At 39.3% G+C, this 23,038-nt stretch overlaps 1 protein-coding gene across 3 annotated transcripts in view; it reads right to left on the bottom strand.

Annotated features, from left to right (window-relative positions):
• LOC119720375 (SH2 domain-containing protein 3C-like) overlaps window positions 1–23,038 on the bottom strand; it is a 55,041-nt gene that overhangs the window by 23,484 nt on the left and 8,519 nt on the right. The window contains exons 1-2 of one of the 3 annotated variants that reach the window (XM_038190030.1): window positions 20,861–21,098; window positions 11,055–11,205 (exon numbers count right to left, since the gene is read on the bottom strand). Coding sequence is in view for 1 of the 3 variants with exons in the window: in XM_038190029.1 (XP_038045957.1) it covers window positions 6,479–6,554 (76 nt within the window). In the remaining 2 variants the exon portion in view is untranslated. Of the gene's footprint in view, window positions 1–6,478; window positions 6,753–11,054; window positions 11,206–20,860; window positions 21,099–23,038 lie in introns of those variants that run through there. The other 2 variants (XM_038190031.1, XM_038190029.1) reach the window with 2 other exon arrangements.

Below are 23,038 nucleotides of genomic sequence, written 5' to 3'. Positions count from 1 at the left end.
TGCCCCTTCGGCTTCGCCGCGGGGCATAATAAAACTAAAATATGATGGCATAAAATATTTATAGGTAAACAGTCCTTCTGATTGGAGGCGTGCGATCACACCCCCACACCATCGCACACCTACTGTAAAAGCTTCCTGAGAAGTGTGAATACATGTAATTGCACGCCTGAATTTCCCTGGACCACAGATCACACACCTAGAAAACCACACACCTAGAAAAAACACACACCTAGAAAAATTCAGGTGTGCCTTTTTCCACACGCCTGTGATTTTCAAATCAGAAGGACTGGGTAAAATGCAAAGATATTCCTGGGTTTCTCCAAGTGTTGAACTGTTTTAAAGCTTCAATGTACAATCTTAAACTTTCACAATACAGTCAAGTAATGAGTATTCTGTTGAAAAAGAAAATGGATTTCTACACTGTGACTATCTTAAAAGAGCCTACACAAATTTCTTTCTTATTGAAAACTCCTGGATTGGGCAATGATTTATGAATCTTCATGAAAAATGTATTTACATATCGCTATCAAAATCGGTATATTATTACAGGCGCAGCAAGCAAATCGCTGTAATAATATTTGGATGATTCAGTTTGCAGGCTGTCATAACATTCATCACAGCATTCCACCGAATTAGAAGCGGCTGCTCAGGCGCTGGATGCCTTGGCACATGGTCACATGCTACGCAAGTAATGTGAAAGTATGATAATGCCATGATGTGACCAAGTATTTATCAGGGGGAGGAATAAATATCATCACAAAAGCAGCCGTGAACAATTCATGAACATTCTTGGAAATATCAATGCATGCTGAAATAGGAAACTTCAAACTTAACCTGAACCCTCCTCCATCCTCCAAGATCAACCAGGCAGTTTTGGAGGAATTTGGGGGATTTGAGGTTATATGCCAAAATACTTGGTAAATACAATTCAATGATAAATAAGAGAATGAATAATGTATAAACGAGAAGTACAGAAGTGTCAGTTATAATGTCATATTGAAGGCCTACCTAAACTTGCTTTACACAATAACTTTCATTGCATTCATACTGCAAGTTTTAAAAATAAATTAAAAATATGAATGTATTTTTTCGGTAACGGAAGGACATTTTCGAAGACTGAAATATTAGAAGTCACTGAAGCGAAACAAATTACGCAAAACGTAAAAAAAAAATTCAGTCAGTTTTTCATGACCTATACTTTCTCATGACAGAAATTGATGGCATTAGTACATATTTTTGTGTGTGTATTGGTAGAATACTTTCATATCACTATTAATCACATTTTTAGGATTAAAACAGGATTATTACGTAATCCTATTTTTTGGTACCGAAATGTATCAAAAATAAAATTCCAACTTCAAATCTTGAAAATATAGACTTTTAGATTTCATTTGATGCCAAATTTGTTTAAGTCACATGCATTTGAATTTTTGGTGTCATGTCCACTTTGGTGTGGAATTGCCCCATATACCGGTATCAAGGAAGCGAGAGGGCAAAAATCTTGGTTGTTTTAGTGATATGGTATCAATTTTTTGCAGCTCTAGCTCCATGATGAGATAAAATGAATCTTAAAGTTGTTGTATTAATTTGTATTAACAGAATATTGTTGTACATGTGTATACAGAGTAACACAAAATTTGAATGATTTCAAAACATGATATTACAGGTTCAGATTTGTTTCCACAAATATGGGGGAAAAATCCAATGAAGACCAACAGTTGTACCCTCTCCGGTGATCGCATCCCAAAAGTAACAACAGTGTTGTCAAGTACTGCCATTAATCAAAGAAAACGAAAAAGAAAAAAAGCTCAGGGGAATTATTTGGACAAATAATCTAAAACTTTTCTAAAAGTACACAGATTTTGCTTAGAACTCTACTGATTACAAGAAAATCGAAAATCCTAAAACAAGAAGAATGTAGGTCTTTTGTTGGCCTGATTGGATCAACGACACGCAACAGAACCTGACCACAGTCAGATGTGACTGCATTCAGCGGGGTTAAATTCTGGAACTGATAAAAAATGACAACTTAAAATAGCTCCTTCAATCCCCACGGATAAAAAATTTACATGCCACTTCCTGATCCGCACACAAACACATTTTTACGACAACCTTCAGCTGATATTAAACAAAAATTCAAAACTGCCATAAATCTTTCAACCGGGAGTAAATGAAGCCAACAGGACTGCTCCTTGTGTGTCTCGCATTCTCCAGTTTCAGCAGGAGGGAAAAATTTAATACTCAAGACCTTCTGAAGTGAGGTACTGGGTCATGACTTCCGAGAAGAGAAACATGAACTTGATCCTATTAGGGAACACATAGGGGCAATTAGGGCCATTTTATAGGGCTGTCATATATAAAAGGAAGTGGTTGGTTAAAATATTTATGGTGCCTGCAGGATTTTTGTAGTGTTTGTTCGTCATGTCCCATGCTGAGCCATAAAAATGTACAGTGTTAATAAGTTCGTCCAGAGGGTTTTAAACTACAATTTTAGTTCAGACTTTAACCACTGTGTCTTAGTTTTACTAGAAATGTTTGAACATGCTGTTGCGTGTATGTTCATCGACACGTTTCACTAAAATAAAAATGTTGTTTGGCACAGGAGTATCAAGTCAAGTTTCAACCGCCCAACTTTGCTTTTAAAATAACACCACACACTGTTGAGTAACACCATACCAGTATCCTACTTGTTAAAACTTGTACACTGTAAGTTCCCAAAATAGAATTTATCCACGAGTCGGCCATATTAAATTGAAAGCGAGGTAAACTCTTCATTTTTGGAACTCACGAGTAGAAACCAAAGCAATTCATACCAAATTACCGGTAATACCAGTCTGCTCTGAAGAATAATTTTAAATTTGTGATTAAACATGCCGAATGTTTTAAGCCATATTAAAAAAAAAATTGAAAGTGAGGCTTGGAAGTTGGAACGCACTCTATTCATGAAATAGTCTGGCACCATCCCATTCAACAGTTTACAATTTATAAAATAGATTCAGGGAACACGATCGAAAATGGCTTTCTCGTGATTAAGGTCTATACCCAATTTTTGAGTGTGGCAGGTTTTCTTGGTGTGCACAGTAGAGAAAGGGACATGTGTGCAGTACTGTGCGCAATTTAAAGAGGTTGTGGAATGCTCGAAGACATTTCTGTCTTTTTTCGGGTATATGTAGCCTAAGGTGTGATGAAATAAAAACGACTATTGTGTCTGTCATGAAATGAGTACAAAGGTACTTTTGAGAGCTGTTTTTCAGGTCCTGTTTCAACCCGAACGTGCAATTTGTGTAAAAGTCGTCGTTGGGGGCAGCAAACAAAACATAGTAAATTGTGACGTACTAAACAGGACTCCCGATGCAGCGTAGTATAAACGAGTCCTGTTTATTACGTCACGATTAACTATGTTTTGTTTGCTGCCCCCAACGACGACTTTTACACAAATTGCACGTTCGGGTCGAAACAGGACCTGAAAAACGGCTCTTAAAAGTACCTTTTGTACTCATTTCATGACAGACACAATAGTCATTTTTATTTCATCACACCTTAGGCTACATATACCCGAAAAATGACCGAAATGTCTTCGAGCATTTCACAACCTCTTTAAAATATTGAGTACCCTTTCTCTATGCTAATACACAATGTAAAGGTCTCAAAAACGTAGTCTGTCCTCTAGCACTAGTCATAAAACTATATGAATTCATGTACAACGACTAACCAAACTAAAAAATAACAAACATCTCTCAGATCGCTCCCTTCAGTTTAACTCATTGTCAACATCAATCAAGTCCCCGGACTGACATATTTTTTAGCATCCCAAAGGGAAGGTGCAGCTACATGTACAATGCTAAGGATATGCATGGCTGCCAACTTTTTCGTCAATCTTATGGAATGTGTGGTGCCTATCGGAATGCAGTCCAACCATTAAAATGCTGCACAAACCACTCCACATTGGAGATCATTCATCAAAACAAACCAAATTTTTTTTATGGATACCCAACCTCAATGGGCAGATGGCAATACAACTCACGACATATGGGAGCCAAGATGAACAGAAAATGTCCGCACCCAAAATGTCCTTCCTCAAACCTAGAACGATGATAAACGACCACAAAATAAAACGGAGGAATATTTCCTAGACATAATGCTCATTTGGAAATTCCAAAATGTAAAAATATTGACCGGCTGCCATCACTACTCGGTGCCCGATATGATCGCAGTATTTGTTTTTGCAGTAATCTAGTGATGTTGTTTCTGGTGATTGTCAGACGATAAGTCTCTGTACCTGGCCAGGCCTTATATGGTTATCTGGTGAGAGGTAGAGTGATCGAGACATATATATGAGGGGTAATTCCGAAAGCATTCTCTGCCTCAAGATAATTTTATTACTTCTGCAATTGAATTTATGCCCCTACCAAGGTTACGTGTGTCTGCCGTGACATTCTTACAAATTGAGAGGAGATGAGCGAGTTGGTGTGACAAATGGAATCTCAACGAGGGATTAGGAAATGAAAGTGCCGTTATCCAATGGTTACAGTGTTTTTATGTATGTAAACTAAAAGAATGGAGGGGCATGGCCAAGAACAAGGACCATTATTTATCAGCTGCCACAACCCCACTAGGTTTATTAAAAACATCATATATGTAAATACATACATTTACAATATTGTACATTTCAATTAAAGCCCTCAAACTTAGAAAAATACTTACAACTTTCTAAAGCTGTTATTAGTGTAAAAGCTACAGCCCATAATTTGCAGCTATCCAAAAAGTAACTGACGTAATTAGTGTTGAAAAACATACTTGGTTGAAAGACAGTAAGGGGACTAAACTCCCTGTGAAATTATTCTTTCTGGCATTTTGAAGAAATCAACGAAAGAAGCCCTTTCCAATGTTGCGTCTTAAGATGCACGGTTGGAAATTTCCGTTGAAGTAGTTCGTTTTTTATTCGGTGAAGCGCGCGCAAGCATTGACACGACGCACACGTGCGCGCGGTTGCTATAATTCGTCGGATCGGTGCACGACATCGCGTAGCTGCAATCAGCTCAGTGAGAACGTGTCTCGGATGCTGAATTCAGTCCCAATTCAAAACATGATTCAGCAACTTTTGATTTGAAATCGAGATCCTAGAATGCTGTTTTTCTCGGAATATACAGCTGAAGCTGAGCTGAAACCTCATCAGGTTAGTTGTTCAGCACCCTTCTTTAGATTTTGAGCAAGTTTGTTGCTTCAAACGAGCAAAATGCAAAAATTACAAATGATGGAATACCTTTAACTAAAGATAATCATCTTCAGAGATTTTATGGTGTGGATTCCAAATAATCCTACAGAGGATTATAAATGCAATATTCAAGGATGAACAGCAACTCAAAACACTCATCCTGCTTTCTATTTTTTCAAAGAGTGAAACTAGAGACCGGAGGATTTAGAGTGAAAATCTCATTTTAGATTGAAATACTCTGGGAAAAAAAAGGAAGAATCAATCCAGTGGAGACTCAAATAAAAACTCTATGTATTCAATGGAACAACTTTTGCTCTAATTTTGTTACCGACACCACAAACTGACACTCGGTTGCGCGTGAGTACTCAGCACGCGCTAGTACTTTACAGAATCGCATTATTTTGGTTTTCATGAACAGACACCCAATACAATATGTACATGCACACACCTCGTACAATTTCACAAATTGAAACCAGTCTTAATTTCACCAGTAAAAAGGTTTTTAATTAAATTTTCATGTAAGCCCCCAAGTATGCAAATGGAGTAAATTCGTGTCAAACCTTTCAAAGCAATTTTTCTCCGAATTGTATTTCCGCCACACGCTGGTGTCTCACTGTCCTTGAAAACCAAAATTATTCTTTAGAGTGTCAGTGTACGAAATGCGTGCGCACACCCGCTTGTCAGTTTGTGAGGTTTTCAGGAACTGACAGCACACAGCACGTGCGTGTCAGTTGTTGGGAGTATATCTGCAAAGTTTGTGAAAGAGTGAATTTTCACACTTTGAAAATAAGAGAGTGGACAAAAGAAAAACAACGGCAAGAAAAACAGCCAGTATATTTTACACAGTAGAGACACATGTTAGCTTTTTGCCAGTTTGAATATTCTGAAAAAAATGTAAATATTCTGAAAAAAAACCAACTACTTATGCACACATGACTTTTACGTTATTTTAATCGTAATGTTCGGTGCTTTATTGTCAGATGCGCCTCGCTTTGTCGTGTTTTGTCTTTAGAACTTTTTTTTGTCCACGGCATGCACTTCATTGTTCCTATCCTTTTAGCATATTAAAACCCTTTCAAACAGTTATAAAATACTGCAAAATACAATCGTAAGATAGCTCGCCTCACACAAGTTTTAACTGGCGTGCTTTGTGCGCACTTTTAGTTGCAGTTGCAGCTGGGGGGTGTAGAACGTGATTGGTGAGTTTCAACTAATCGAATACTACATTATTCGAAAATCTACAGCCCTAACACATGTACGTACCTGTTGCTCTGAATACACTGGGAGCCCGGCTGGCATAGGACCATGTATTGGACCGATGATATCCTGGTCTCTCCATGCTGAATCTCAAACTTGATTAAAATCAAGTACCCTCCGATGACAAACCTGGCAGCTATACGTACCAGACCCAGCAAACACGAATCTAAACTTGATGCAGAACTTGACACTGACAGCACAAAAGTTCCGATCCATACAAATCCAACGACAAGTCTGAAACTCAGAGACCATAGACTATCCACAGCTGACAAGAACGTTGATACCGTATGTACCGACCGATCTCATTTGCATGACAGACGAATACACCAGATTGTATTGGCACAGCCACGCACTTTGAAACTCGTCCAAAAGTTTGCATTTGACGGTTGAGCAAACACGCTTTTGGGGAAATCGAGGAAATCTCCACTGTAGAGGAGGTACGTATTTGACCTCATTTGAACCTACATGTAGATAGCAATTCTGTTCCGGTTCTCTTTTACCATTTGTCCTTACATTGCTTTCGGCAATACAAATGATGCAGGTACTGGCAGAATTAAGTCCATGGCCATGGGTCTCCGTTGATCTTGCAGTAAATATGGACAAGTACAAGTAGGTCCGATGTTTGACAAGTCAACTGCCTGAGAACTTGTATGTGTAAGTGACTTTGGTTCAACACGTCTGATGAAGTGCCCTTCAGAAACAATTATCACAAAAGACTTCCCACGGACGTTCATCCAGTTCTCTCAAAAGGATATTTTTCGACTGGAATCATGTTTTTCCAAAATGTTTAGACATCAGTCATGCAAGATACATTGTAGGTCAAACATACAATGTACATATATATATTGTAAAAAAAAACACCGCAACTTCCAAGTAATCATTCAAGCATTGATGATTGTCTCAGTTTTCTTGTGAAAAGTTTTAAATCACGTGGTCTGTTATACAACCAGAAAAATAGAAGCACTTCTTCTCATGCTTATAAATAAAAAAGTAATGTCTTTCGCACCAACAGCATGTCTCCCATAAGTGTCTGAACTTGGCCACGACCCTGGAAAATCTGGTACATCAATTGAGAAAATCAGTTCCAGGCCTGTCCAGGTTCAATCACATGGCAGTGTTCGGCGACTCCCTGCTGGGCCGTTCAGCTGGGTCTATCTTGGGCAGGGTATTTTCCCAGCGACACAGATGTACTCTTGTTGACTGTAGCCGATGACCTCACAGCAAAGTTCGCATGCCTGTTGGTATTGCCTCAAAAACACGGCGCTGGGCAGCTCCCCCAATTGGTGTCGGTTTTAACAAGTCTTGCATACCAGTCACAACGTTGAACTTGCTGCACAAATATTAGAGTGGTTGTGTGCGCAGTTCTGGTTCGCTACAACAATATGGTTACTTTTTTTTTGGCAAAAATATTTATACAGTCAAGGCAAAACAACAGTGAGTAACGAAACTGTACAGAATCCAATCTGCAATGGGAAATACATGTGGTCCAGATGGTTCCAAACGGACGAAGTTACCACCAAATTGAAAAAAAATATCTGTAAAATTATCTATGAAAATTGAAGTTGGTAGTGATGAAACTTCATGTGGTATGACTGGTTGAAGGGCAATACGTGACCCCACCAATGCCAGGTTATTCATAAGTATTGGCAAATGATCGCACTCCAACAGACCAATCTCAAACATGTTTTGTCCTGTCCGAAGTACGCAATATTGACACGCTTAATCAAAATGTACACACCGGAAGTCTGCCGTCTGTTCAAACTCATATTGATCAGCAGTGTCAGTGTGCGCACGTAAAGGTGTCTGGGTGGGCGTGTGCGTCCCTTTGTTCTGTGTGAAAGGTGGTGTTCCTGGAATTAATGGGGTTTTGTACAAAAATTGATATTTCGCCAAAGAATGCGAACAATTTGCGGTGTTGGGATTTTCACTGAAAGGTCACAGCCAGCTTTGGTTTCTGAATGTAAAATCAGTGAGCAACAAACAGTGCAGAATATTGGAGGGGGGAATTGAAGGGGAAAAAAATAGGGTACGGACAACGGAATAACATCTGAAATTTAGACTCAATTCCTGGTATGGGTCATTACTCCTGTGTACGTGTTCTCCTTTGATATTCAATACATTGTGTAAAGCTCAGCCGATCGATACCGATACTGAGAGTGATACCACAATGCTAAGTCTTCAATCATATTTGAAGTGATGTTTTGTTCTCGTTTTTTTTCAGGCGTTCATGTGAGAACCTTGATCAGTAGACCGCACAAAATTAACCTACTTTCAGAAAATAAGGTTGAAGTTGACAAAAATCAATCAATCAATTTATCATGAAACGACGGAACCTTGGTCCTTCAACCTTATTTTCTTGATCCCAATCACAAGTGTGTATTTAAGTTAAAATTATAATTGTCCGAGAAAGTTGCAGTAAGGCCAAGATAACATGTTGTGTTTCCTATTACCTTGAACAAAAAACAACCCATTTTATAGCCAGAAAGAAATAGGATGGTATGCTGGTCAATTAATTAAAAATAATTTTGCATGCATTTGTAATGTGAATCAACTGTTCATTTTGCATTTGCCGCACTGAAAATACCGGTAGGCTTCGCTGCATGACGCCGCAAGACAGCATTGCTGGCCAACCAATTTACAAAAAATGAAAAAAAAAGTTTTTTAAAATGCAGCACGATGGGGGTGGCACCATAACTTTTTATTTTGTTTATTTTTTTTTTAAATAAAAAGATTTAGGTGCTGCGGAAATTGTCTAGGTTGGGTGAGGTAACTAGACACACAAGTATTTTGGGGGTTTTGGGGCCCAAGGAGACCAATGATTTTTTCCCTACCTTTTCATTGATCAAGTGTTACAATTGTGATTCTGTCAATGTGCTAATTCAGTTTCCTCTCTACCCTATCATGTTCAGACTGCTTTACAAATGCACAATGTAGATTTTAGGAGTAGAACTTCACATTTCAAAGAGTGGATTTTAACCACATACAAGTAGTGGCGTTTCAACGAAAGACCAAAAATACACATTGTGTTTTCTCAATATCGCCATCAATCATTCCCATCACCCCTAATCCTATTACTGACAGGGACAAGCAAATAACATGGAAAATACACAATATACAACTCCCTCAATGAAAAAATGGAGAAAAAGAGAAAAGAAACCTATTAACTGCAATGGAAAACCCCTCCACCCATTGGTCAACTGTCAGACCGCATTAACCCCACCACAGGGGGGTTGTTATTGTTTGTCTAGCCCTCTGGTGACCCCCATTGTCAAGGTGTGAAGAGAGTAAACACCAGCAGTTTATTGTACCCCAAGGATAGACGCGCCCCAAACAAGAAGGTGTACCTGGCCTGACTGTGGTGTGACTGTGGTTGGATTGGGTGGTTGGATTGGGTTTACAAATTGCATTTCTAATTCTGCCAAGTTTGTCTGGAGCAGTTGAAGTTTATGCACATAATCAGGACAGCAAAGTATCAAAACTACATATAAATTATTTCATTTTTCACTTGTACATGTATGTAAATGTATGTACCGTCTTACAAACTGTAGATACATGTATACATGCAGTTAGAATTTGTTTCCTCTTTTCATCCATTTTCCCTTTCTTGGTATAAATAAATTTCCAGTTTAATTTTTAATCACATACCGGTATAACTTACAATGAAGTTACTTTTCTTCTCCCTTTATTTACTATAACTTTATATACAACCGTATTTATTTACTCTTCTTAAATTACTCTACCAGTAAGTGTTAATTTATGTGAACCCTAAAAGAACTCATCCTTCATTTGTAATTTGTGCATTATGTTTGTTTGAAGCAACAAAAGTACTCAAAATCTAAGGAAGGGTGCTGAACAACTAACCCAATGAAGTTTCAGCTCAGTAAATGCTGTATATTCCCAGAAAACAATATTCTAGGATCTCAATTTCAAATCAAAACGTTGCTGAGTCATGTTTTGAATTGGGCCTGAATTCAGCATCCGAGACACGTTTAGATGGGAGTTTAGTCCCATAACTCTCTTTAAACCAAGTATGCTTTTCAACAACAATTACGTCAGTTACTTTTTGGAAAATGATGGACTGTATCTTTAAGAACAAACTTGTTATTCGATGCTTTAGATAACAGATTATTGAAGTGGCTCCAGTTTTTTCCAAAAACTACCCACATTTTATGCAACTGGTTACCACAAAGGTGTGGCACATTACATTCCTCTCAAATAAATGATACTTCCAAGAATACATTTACATGTATGGTGTTTTCAACCTCAAGTTCATGCACAAAGGCTTCTCTATACGTGAAAATACACCTCACAACTCCATTTTTAGTTTTCAAATGTTAAATTTTAACCTCCAAGGTTATAAGTTGGATAGACATTCAATGGTGCAACATGTATTTCTACAGTAATTTTTTATGTGTTTATTCGCGATGCCCAAACTGAATATTGAATAAACCATCACGTATGCATACATCCCCCTGTGATGCCATACGGATATGTGTACGGATACTTAACATTTTTCCCTGACGCCGAAACTACCGGTACAATGCCTTCATCAAAAACATTCTCTAAAGTGTAATCTGCTTACCTTTACTTAACAGAGTACACAGACCACTCCACAAACTAGCAGACAGTCAACGTCGGACAGGAACAGGAAGGAAGCTGTAGAGAAAACACTAGCGAGCCATCAAGACGCGCCGCGTAGACGATCCACAAGTTAATCATTAAACGGCTACATGCTGCAACAAGAGAAATAAATCATACTTGCAATTGAAATAAATGGAAATATTTTTTAATTTGTGTGCATACGGTACATGTACAACTATTTCATGTACATGAACTGATGAATACTGGAACATTAACTCAGCTAAAAGGCCACTAACTACCAGTAGTAACTCTGATCAAATATATGAAAATCTTGTCAGAATCTTATAACAAATACCAAGTCAATTGTACTCACAATAGACATCTATAGATCAACGATACGCAATTAAAGTTTTCCTCAAGTAGTCCACATACACACGTAGATTCCTTTTCAGGGTACAGGAACCACACTATTGTCTGGAGGCTGTCAACCATATCACGTGAACTTTTTTTGACACAGCAGTTGTCAAAGTTCAACCAAATAAATACACTGTATTGTCACAGAGTGTGTGATCATTCAACCATGCAGTTTCCACTTTATCAGCTACCAGTTGGCTACGTGCAAACCATGGACCAACTTGAAACCTACATTTACGTGTGTGGGAACAAATGATGATTGTAACATATGAAGGACAATGGTCCGATTCTAAATTCAACCTTTTCAAACGTTAGGAACACACTGCACTTTTGCACTGTGGTGCACAAAACCTATTACTTTCACATACAGTGAAATCTCGATAAGTCAAACTCTGATAACTCAAAACAATTGTTATTTAGTCAAACAAAGAATCCATTCCCTTCAGTACATAACAATAATATACACAACCCTGCTTAACTCAAAACACTGCTTAAGTCAAATTTTGAACCTGTTCCCTTGAGGTTTGAATTATCAAAGGCATGCTGTTCACACTAATGCGGTGTCAACATGGGTTCGATTGTAGATTATGAATTTTGTAGCCGGGTCGATCCCCCCCCCCCCATCCCCCCACCCCCACCAACTCTGGGTTGGATTTTACCCGTAGAGTGCTGGACCTGTGTAGATGTTGCGTTTGATTCTTGCTGATGTAAAAGGGATTCCCGAAATCTCCGTCCCCAGAACCAACAAAGAGATTTTGGACACTAACGCGGTGGCTACAAGGGGTTCGGCTGTAGATTTCTAATTTTGTAGCTGGGTAGATCTCCCCCACCCCCACCAACTCCGGGTTGGATTTTTTTCCGTAGTGCGCCGGGCCTGTGTAGATGCTGTATTTGATTCTTGCTAATGTAAAAGGGGTTTCCGAAATCTCTGTCTCCAGAAACAGATTTTGGACAGTGTGAAAGGCATATCGTTCACACTAACGCGGTGCCTACATGGGGTTGGGCTGTAGATTTTGAATTTTGTAGCTGGGTAGATCCCCCCCCCCCCCACCACCACCAACCCGGGGTTGGATTTTCCCCGTAGAGCACCGGAGCTGTGTAGATGCTGTGTTGGATTCTTGCCATTGTAAAGGGGTTCCTGAAATCTCCATACCCAGAGCCAACAAAGACATTTTGGATAGAATGAAAGGTCCTATAGAGTAGGTTTACTATGCAAGCCTGTGTACGTACACGTAGGTGTGAACATGGAGTGAATGAATCCCGCCGGCCATAGCAATCATTAATCAGGCAGATTATTTGCACACAGTGAGCAAGCACAGATGACTCACTAATGGTCTCTCACCATCAAACCAGAGAAAAGAAAGAAGAAAGAATGAAAAATAAATGATCAATTTGTGTACACAGGGTGTCTATCTGGCGTCTCCTGGGACGTAATCTTGGTGATGTCATAGTGAGATGTCTTTTCCTGTCTCCGTCCACGAGCCAAATAAAATCTACGTTTCCACTAAGGAAGTTGTAGTACATCTTAATGTTTGCTTGTACCTCTGGTGGAGCACAGATACATGTGTATGGAAAGAAAATATTGACTTGAAACAATAATTTGAAAGGGGAAAAAATGGAGGCTAGCTGTGAGAGTTTTCGGATGACGCAGTTTCTAAGGATGCAGATGTCTTTCCCATTCTCCATCCATGGGGAAAAATAAAATGTAGATTTCAATGGAGAAAGGTGTAGTACATAATGCATGCTTTAGACTGGGGATTTACTTATTTATTTATCTATTTGTTATTTATCCTGGGTGATCCATTCTGTGAGAAAAACTCACTGATCTCCCATGGATCCCAGCTCACACAAAACTACTATTAAAATAAATTACAATATTAAGAGTACACATGTACAATGTAAGAATGTTTAAAAAAAAAATCATTTAAATTAACTTAAATAAAATAGGAATTGGGATACATCAAAAAGTCCATGAAAAATATTTGGCAGGGCTCCAAACAACAAGGAGTCTATCTACAGTACATAATGTACATGCCTTAAAAAAGGCACTACCAACTGCCCATTGCAAATTTTTAATAGAAATCTTGACCCAAAAAGAAAACAAAAAGTGATGAAAATTCTCATTAAATTTACGTGTGGGGCTTTTTCAAAAGTCCACAAATCTAGATAAATCTTGGAAAATCCCATCCTAATGTTTTATTTTTACACGCGAATTTGAAAGAGCACAGAACAATGATTTGAATGGAAAAGACATCAATCAACAACTTTCCGATGAATGCGGTTTCCGAGCATGCTAGTCCTGTTCAAAGAGTGTTATCATTTGTCCTTTAGTCTTCAGTCGAAAGAAACAAAGATTTGCTGTTTCAGTAAAAGTGGGGTCACAACAGAAATATGTGGTGAAACCCAAGCAAACAAGCATCTTCAGGTGCGGTAAGCTTTCCAGCACGTTATTGCCGTAGGCTTGTGAGCTGTACAGTGCTATGAGAAATATTTGGTTTTATCATCAGAAAAAAATTGTTTTATTATAATCAAAATGCACACACACTACACGTAATGCCATACTTTGCCTGCCAGCTATACACGTGTTCATGAGCAGAATCGAAAACAAGACGGGTATTGTTATGAAATGTGAATATTGTTGAGCGTCCCACCAAATCAGATAAAACCCCAAAGATCTGGCAAAAGTACTCACATGATTTTCCACAATGCATGAAACGGCCGTTTAAACAACAAGGTTTCTGTTCAGAGTGTGTGCCTGCCTGGTTCACCCTCCATCCGTGCAGGTGTGAAAGGATAATATGGAGCAGTTTACACAGTGGCTACTGTGCAACCGTTTAATGCCACTGCCGATAGGCTGCGTTGGGGACAGCCATTGCGGTGGGTGACTCATCCTTGAGCCGGGGTCGCTGTCATTCATGAAAATGCGCATGGGACCCTTGTAGGCAGTACTTGATCGTACAAGGTGTTGTTAAAATCATGGTTGTGGAGACATGAATGTTTATCCTTGAAACTTGTAAGGTACATGGTGGGAACCGTGTTTTTATTGGGTAGGGTGACTAGGGTCCGTAATTTTTTGTGGGCAAGAAAAAAAAATGCCCATAGGAATAACTGCTCAGTCTGTACAGTGCATGTACAAATGTACACTTATTTATTTGTGGATCAAGACTTTTATGTCCTGGCATTTAAAACCCAAACGGGCAAATGGGATTAACAGAAAAATGTAATTAACCCTAACCCCTTGAGTACTTTTACTAGAAAGTATCCCGAATCCGCCAAAATCCACAAATTTTGTCATGCAAAAAAATGTTAGTGTCCTGAGTCCAACAGAATCCACCAATGAGTCCATCAGAATCCACCAGTGTAGCTCCTACTCGTACAAAAAAGTGATTCAACTTCAAGCACAGCTCCATCATTCAAGCAATTTCATGTTTTCTCATTAAGGTATCTTAAGTACAATATCGTGACCATCTCCCTTGACATCTCATGGCTATTGTACATGTACATGTAGCTTCTGTTGGCTCTTACCGCTACTTTTTCTCCACTTCCCATCACCTTTTTTTAATAATGTCAATCTAAATTTGCTTTAACTGTACTACAAAAACACGGGAATGAAGCAGACTGTTTCCACAATGGTTCAACGTGTAGCTTTTTGGTCAGGCATTTATCCAAACCTAGGCTAAAATTACCTTGGAATCCATGGTAACAAATGATACCACATCCTTCAAAAACATGTTTCCCAGGCCTTGGGATTGTAAGGAACTTTTTTGTCACAAGGTCGTGGCTGTCAGGCTACAATATAATACATCAAATTATTATGGGCAGCAGGTTGAGCCCAGGGCAAGTTTTACACCTTTGACCTCCAAGCTGACCTGAACTAACCTTATGACCTGAACTGACCTTTCATACCCACAAGAAGTACCCTTTTTAAAAGAGAGGCATTTAAAGAGTACCGTACCATGAGGTACCAAATACACCTACCTATAAATCAGGAAAAAGTGGTTGGACCAATCATTCTCTTCATGTGGGAATATTGAAAATTGCCTGAAAGTTATGATGGGCTCCAAGTGAAATATGCACTCGACCACTGGATGGAGTCCAGTGATTTAAGTGTTAGGCCTAGTCTAGTAGTATTGTTTCACACTTCAGCGGCAGATAGCTGTCTATCTTGTTAGACTGTCTTCAAGCTCAGGCTGTCAGTCAGACTAAGTAAGATCATTGCAATGACACAGTCTAAGTGCTAAGACAGTCTAATAATAGTTAGCCTGGGTTGGGCTGGCTTAAAACGATCTATACTTGGGAATTTTTTTTTAGCCATCGGGGTGTTAAAATATTTTTTTCCAGAATTTTTTTTTTTAGTTGATGAGAGTTTGACAATTTAAATAGAAAAATACTGCTTGGAGAAAGCATTTTTCCAAGATAAAAGGAATCTTCTTGAGAAATATAGTGACACTGAGTTTTCTGCAAATACAATTTTCTCGACATAAAATCACTTAATTGACAGATTTGATTTCACATGATTTGAATCAGACAAACTGAACAATTAAGCAGAGCAGCTCCGGTATAACAGGACGTTATGAGCACCACAACCCGTAATTAACGTCAAACTCTGCGATTTGAATACCTTCATTCTTCATCTCAATTGCACTTTGGGGTTCCAATAAGCATTTTTGAAAATGCATAGCAATGAGAGCAAAAGTACAACAATTGGCTTTACTTTTTAGGAACTACTCTACCCTGTTATGAAAACATGAAGTTATCACACTGTTTAATGTGCTTGCTCAACCAATAAACTATTGACAGGCTGAAAAATTACTGTTTGCATTTAATTTTGCTGTGCACACAGTTATTCCACTTGAGTGCTCACCAGTTAGCCTCCTCAATACCAAGTTCAATGCACACTTAGACAAAATTTATACACACATTTTTACACTGGTGGTATACATTTATAACAGAACTGCAACAGCCCCCTACAGGGATAAATAGTCAAGATCAGGGGCCAATTTCACGGCGCTGCTAAGCACAAAAATTTGCTTAGCACAAAAAAAGGGCTGGCTTATAAAAGCAGGTTACCAGCCAAAACTCCACGTGATGTATATATTGCTCGTGATTAGCATTCAGCTGTTGTTTGCTTAGCATTGAAAAACACATGGGGTTTTGGCCAGTAACCTGCTTTTATAAGCCCGACTTTCTTTGTGCTAAGCAAATTTTTGTGCTTAGCAGCGCCGTGAAATTGGGCCCTCAGTATTCATGTTTACTTTTAGGATTATCCTCACTCCTGCAGGTTTTATTTATTAGTTCCCATCCAGGTTCCCATCCTTCCAATGAACAGCCCAGGGAAGTCCAGTCAAAGAAAAAAATTCACATTCAAAAGAAACCACAATGCACTTCAGACTCGATCAGGCAGGTATAACCGGTGATTTCCTAAACCCACCGGGATTTCAATGGGGTTGATGGGGTTGAAATAAACTCCTTTGCAAAAATGCATAGTGAAAAAGAACTTGACGGCAAACATACAAGTACAGAGGCTGTGTGGATGCTGATGGTTTTTTTTCTCAGTATTTGCCTTTAGGTTTTGGATAATGGAAAGTAGAATGAAACTTTAATTTAAGTGTAATCGAAGTGGTGGTCCAGACTCCAGACCTGAGAAAGCCTGTCAAGTCACAAGGGCGGATCCAGGGGGGGGGGGGGGGGGGGGGGGGGGGGGCAAAGGGGGCCATGGCCCCCCCCCCAAAAACGAAACCAATTTTTTTTAATTTTTTATGTGACATCGCAATAAAGGCAGGCAATGAGTACACAACCATCTTTTCCTAAAAAAAACATTGGTTAAAGTGGTCAGAAATTGCCTCAGATCGCACCACAGAGCATCTAGAATCCAAAATTTTTGGACCCACTTTTTGGGGGGACCAAATTGTTTTTTGGCCCCTCCCAAAATTGTGTTCTGGATCCGCCCTTGTCAAGTCAGCTCTTATCTTGTGTCCCAGCACAACGTACTGTTGTATACATATAGGTTGAGAGAACTTCAGTCCAGATTCCGCATTGAAAACTGAAAGGGAAGCGATTGGCATGGGTGTTCAGTTCACCAATTTGGAAGTTGAAATTGAGAAAGTTCTGCAATGTTAAATTCATTGAATCAATATATTCCGTACACCATCATGAGTGTACATACTGTACATGTACATGTGTACATGTAACATATTTTGACAAAGACGGCACTTTGCATGACTGGCAAGCAATATTCCGGAACTAAATGTACATTGTACAATCATGTACAATGTATTACACTCAGGGGAAATATGACACTTGAAGCGTAGACCAAGGAAGTAACTTTTGTCAAAATCTAATGCACAGAGTTCCTGGTTGGATCATTGCCAATGGCGACCCATAGAAAACTATTGGGTCATGTCCCTCCCAGTAACCGCTGCCTGTGACAAAAACTTAACAATGAAAATTGCAGTTCATGTGCATTTGCAATACAATACACAGTGCATGTACCTACAAATTGCACAAGGAAGGTTTTGAACAGTACATCAAAAATTTTCTATAATCTATTTCTGTTCTGCCACGTGATATGAATATTGGACTATGCCAGGCATGTGCGTGCCTCCCACCGCACAGAGCGAGAAGTGGAGCATACATTACACCTCCCGTTGGGCATCACGTGGCATTCATCAAAACGTCCCCCGGCACCTCGCAATCCCGCGCCGCACCACGCTGCGGCCTGTTCCAGGTACTAGGCCAGGCGCATCTTCCCCCTGCTCCCCACCCCCCAAGTCCAGGGCAGACGACATCAGATCTCATTAAATCATATCGCTCTGATGGAATGTCGCAGATTGAGAAATATGCGATTGTATATGGCTGCTTGCGGCAAAGAGATGAAAGAAGAATTTGAAATGTGTTAAGTGAGACATTGAGATTCAACGGGGGAAAAAAAGATCGGGACCTATGGATGAAAGCAGTAGGTTTTTTTTGTTAGAAACTGGGAAATAATGTGAGATTTGTTCATCAAAACAGCTCTAATGGAATGTCATGGACTTAAAAATATGCAATCCTTTTTCTACTCGTGGCAAGGAAGACAAGAGAGGAGGGAAAAAATGTTACAACCTGACGCCACTTCTGCGATCGTGTACAAAGTCTATGGAGGGTCAAGAAAATTGTGTATTTCCTAACAAAATTGGAAATGTTTCTCAGTCCCAGAATTCATGTCTTACCATCATTTTTGCAATGAATGACCTTCATTGAGATGACATATCAGTAAAAAGAAAAAAGTGGCATCAGGTTGCAACATTTTTTTCCGAGAGAAATCCCAACAGTCTCAAGACATGGTATTCAATCTAGGAAAAACCTCATTGATATATGATGTGGACAAAAACACTCAGCTTAAGTCAGAAATTGTTGGAGACGACATCAAATCTCAAACTTTACATCTCAATTGCTCCAAAAGGAATCCCACAGATTGAGAATTTTTTATATGCGATTGTATTGCTGCCAGAGGCAAAGAAACTTAAAGAACAATCTGAGATGTGTTGACAGAGACAAGAGAATAACATGCAAAACCTCAGTTACTTTCCAGTAAATATAAACCCTAAACCTGCTGCCTATGGGCTCCGTGCGCCAACAAAGCTTAACCATAGCATCTTCGCGCGTGAGCGTCTGGCGTCGTCGGCACGCGAATACATTCAAATTAAACTTGCGATGGTCTCCCAGACTAATCCCCGCCCCCAACAACTTTGGATCATTCGAAATATGCAGTGGATGAACCGGGAACCAGTCTAGGTCTCCCCCAACTCTCCCTTGCTGGCCGTTGAAGGGGTACTTGGGCACGGAGCCCATAATGAACAACTGTACCGGTACATTAACATCGGTTTAGAAACGAAATGCACAATTCCACATCTAGCGAAACCATGACTTTTTCTGGTAATTCCCCATGTAGCAAAGAAAACCTGCAGGCAATGCAGAGGATTTAGATGTGATCCCGTCTGCTCTCGATTCTAGTTTTCATATGTGAAAGGATAAACAGATTTTTATGGAAAACCTGCCCCAGCGCATTCCTGAATTGCTGAGGCTCACTGCAATTGCCCCAAGACCAGCGACAACTCCAAGGGGAACTACATGGTTAATATCAGGCAGACTTTCTAGCTTTGGCAGCGGTGCCCTTTGGTGATTCTATTTTGGGCCGATTATCTTTGGAAAATTGGGGTAATCTTCCATCAGCTAGAGATAGACGGAGCCAAATCAGGCCCTGTGGGGAAACAGAATTTTTAAGCCTGCACTGTTTTTGTCCCTGTTTTGCACATTGCTACCAGCAGTGGGCATACTTTCCTGTATGCTGGGACTTGGCTTCAGCACATAAAACTTTTATCCTGTTTGCAGAGATAACCTTTTACATTGTATTTCTGTTGGGTGTTTAAATAATGATACACACTCTCTGAAAGACAATCTTATGCACATAAACAAATTATTACTTTTGAACTACGGTATTTTGATAATGATACATGTATGCACTACATGTACATGTACAATGTATATTCTAAGGGGGATCTAGAGGTCTCCATTCAAATGTTCTTGGACATGCCACCGGGAAGTAACAAAAAAGAGGACATTCCAAGCTTAAGGCTTTACAACACATACAGTGCTTTTCAATTTTTAGTGGCATAAGTGTCCAGTGAAAAACGTGGAAATCAGCTTCCGAGGAAAAGTTGCATGCCTGTGTTCTATGATGGCATTTTTGATGAAAAAAACATTGAACCATAAACTCCCAGCCTCTTCAGTTGAAACTAACACAGCCATCCCAGATTGGTGCAGTTTTTGTTGCAACACAGCGAGGATCCGAACCCGATGTTTCTATAGGCCTACAGTACATACTTTACATGTTCTTCTGACCCCAGATAACAATATAAATTCAACACTACCAGGGGCTACAAAGATTTGTTTGTAAACAAAAAGTACTGAGGAAGTTGACTGTTCAAAATCTGCAATTTCATCTGTTCACTCGGACAATGTAAATTAACTTTATTGCTGAGTCAGTTTCCGTCTATTTGTTTAAAGCAAATGCCGTATCAGTAAACCATTTGATACATAATTTTGAGCTACATGCTGAAGTTACAAATGTCCCGAAGGTGCAATTGTTACATTTCCAAATGCTGTACATATTCCAATATTACACATACTTGCACAATGTACAGTATGTATGTCTACCCCCCCCCCCAAAAAAAACCTGTCTCCAGAATACAACTCCCTCAACATTCATCACCCAATTTGCATTACGCTGAACACGTATACCACTTTAAGACAGAATTTTTGGAAGCCATGGCGTTTCTCATCCGCAACACTGGTAAATGCTGTCAAGACAGATCAAATGTGTCCAAACACACTGAAATATTTACTCAGGCTTACCTAACGTGTCGTACATCGATGGTGAATCATCGGCAATACTTTCCCCCGCTAGTGCTCACTGGACCAGAATGTACACAAGACACACATGCACAGCTCTCTCCCCACAGAGTTTGCTCCTACTGCATTGACCAAGAAGGGTAAGAGTAAAGATTGCTCCTGCTTGCTACAGTCAAGTAAGTGACAGTCTTGACTGATGATCAAGTCGATATCACTGAGTCTATTGAGACTACCGCAGCTGTGGGCCGCAAACGCCAATGCCACAAGTGCTCTATCAAAGCCAAGGCTGGTTGTGCCCGACCTATTACACATTTCAACAATCTTGATTGGCAGACCGCAAGGCCAGGCCTGTCCATAGCTGGATGATGACAAACAGGGGGTCCTGAAAAAATGTTGTTTCTCCAACACGCAGTGAGATCATGGATATTTTGTTTAAACCTTCAGGTTTACAAATATGGGGGGTTTTTTTTATTAAAGATGTAATTTTGAATAAGATAGCAGTCACTAAATAATATAGACCTAAGCTCATACATGTATACATTTTATAGTAGATTATTAATTGTTAATTCGGCTAACTTTCTTCCAAAAAGGATTTAAAGGTTTGCATGGTGAAGCAAGCAATACCGGCCAGGTTGCGGTAGTAACATGGGACAAGAAATCTCTTTTGTGAGTTTTTGTGGTCCTGCCAGGGTCCTGCTGCAAGGAAATTCTTTGTTTCGGACAGCATGCTCTGCCTGTCATCAAGAAACAGGTTTTTTGTTTCAAAGTTCATGTTCAAGGAATAACAAGTGATATGGTCATTAAGAATGGTCTTAAAGTTTAACTTCCTTAAACTAAGTTTTAAAAAAAATACTGCTAAAAAATGTGGCACTCTAAATAATATTAATTTCAAAAATGAGAAATTAGAGATCACGGGCCAAGAAATTAATGGTGGAATTTGATGCTGTGACATGATGAAATGTAATAATAAGTCGCTGAGAAACAACTTTCTGGATGCCGATGAAAACATCTGCTTCTGGATCAGACACGACACGTACCTTGCTCTTGGGTTGAACTCCGTGCATCCCAATCAACGTTTCGTGTTACCATACTTGGGCCAATGTGTGTTGAAACAGTGGAGGAATTTCAACACTTATTTGTTGACGCTGAGAACCTGGGGTTTTCCTTTTTTGTTTCGGCAGGCCCCGAGAGCGAAAGTTTATCCAAAAACTGATAGTGCTTACAGCTTGCCCTGCAAAAATATCCAACTTTGGGCCGGGCGGGGTTCAACAAGATGGATGAAAGGTTTCGTCTGTTGTGCCATGATGGAATCAGGGGTGATACTTCGGGCTACCAACTTTAATGTTATTTGTTTTTCCAGAGGAATGAAAAACAACCTTAAGTTTGTCAACTACGCCAAGTTGAAGTGAAAGTTTTACAGAGTTAACTTTGTCAACTTTTATTTCAAATTCAACAGTTTCAGCATAACTGTTATTTGTTTTTCCAGAGAAATCAAATACAATGAAATTTTTTTTTAGGTCAACTTGGCCAAGTTGGAGTGAAGGTTCATATGGCCAAACTTTGACAACTCTTTCATTTAGAATCAAACAAAAACTGTCAATGCACAACAAAAAAACTTGACACTGACTTTTCAAACCACGGCTGAAACAATTATATCTTTTTACGAAAAGCGGGATTTTTTTCTCAAACTTTCCTACACAGCTTGCAAGACCTTGTACTCACTTTACACAGTTTGCAGATGTGAACATTCATCACACAGTATGTAGTTTAAAAAATCACCAAATATGACCACAATGGTGGCAGGAAAAAATGAATGAACATGCTTTTACTCTTTCCAATGTCAAGGCTTCAAGCACTCTGCCAATGTCTAAAAAAGAATCCCCTTGCCATATAAAGCCTTTATCCTAATCTGATTAGACCTTTAATCACAGCTGAATTAGCTTGAAGTTAACGCTCAGCTTGACTTTGAAGGATGGTGGACAATAATAGGCTGATCTGGACAAAGAATCCAACCACGATCAGATTATAAGTTGTCTGGTGCTCTACATACATACCAATTTATAAGCCAACAATAAACTATAAATGTCTCACTCCTTATTAATGCTCATTTTCAGTCGTTTACTAAGTGTCGTTTGAAAGATATAGTTTGAGGAGCTTAATAAGTCAATTATCCATGACCTT

The sequence above is a fragment of the Patiria miniata genome, unplaced genomic scaffold (genome assembly GCF_015706575.1).
Source record: "Patiria miniata isolate m_02_andy unplaced genomic scaffold, ASM1570657v1 HiC_scaffold_9, whole genome shotgun sequence".
NCBI classification, from domain to species: domain Eukaryota; kingdom Metazoa; phylum Echinodermata; class Asteroidea; order Valvatida; family Asterinidae; genus Patiria; species Patiria miniata.
Note: the sequence above shows the minus strand (reverse complement) of the source record. Positions and strands in the feature narration are given on the sequence as shown.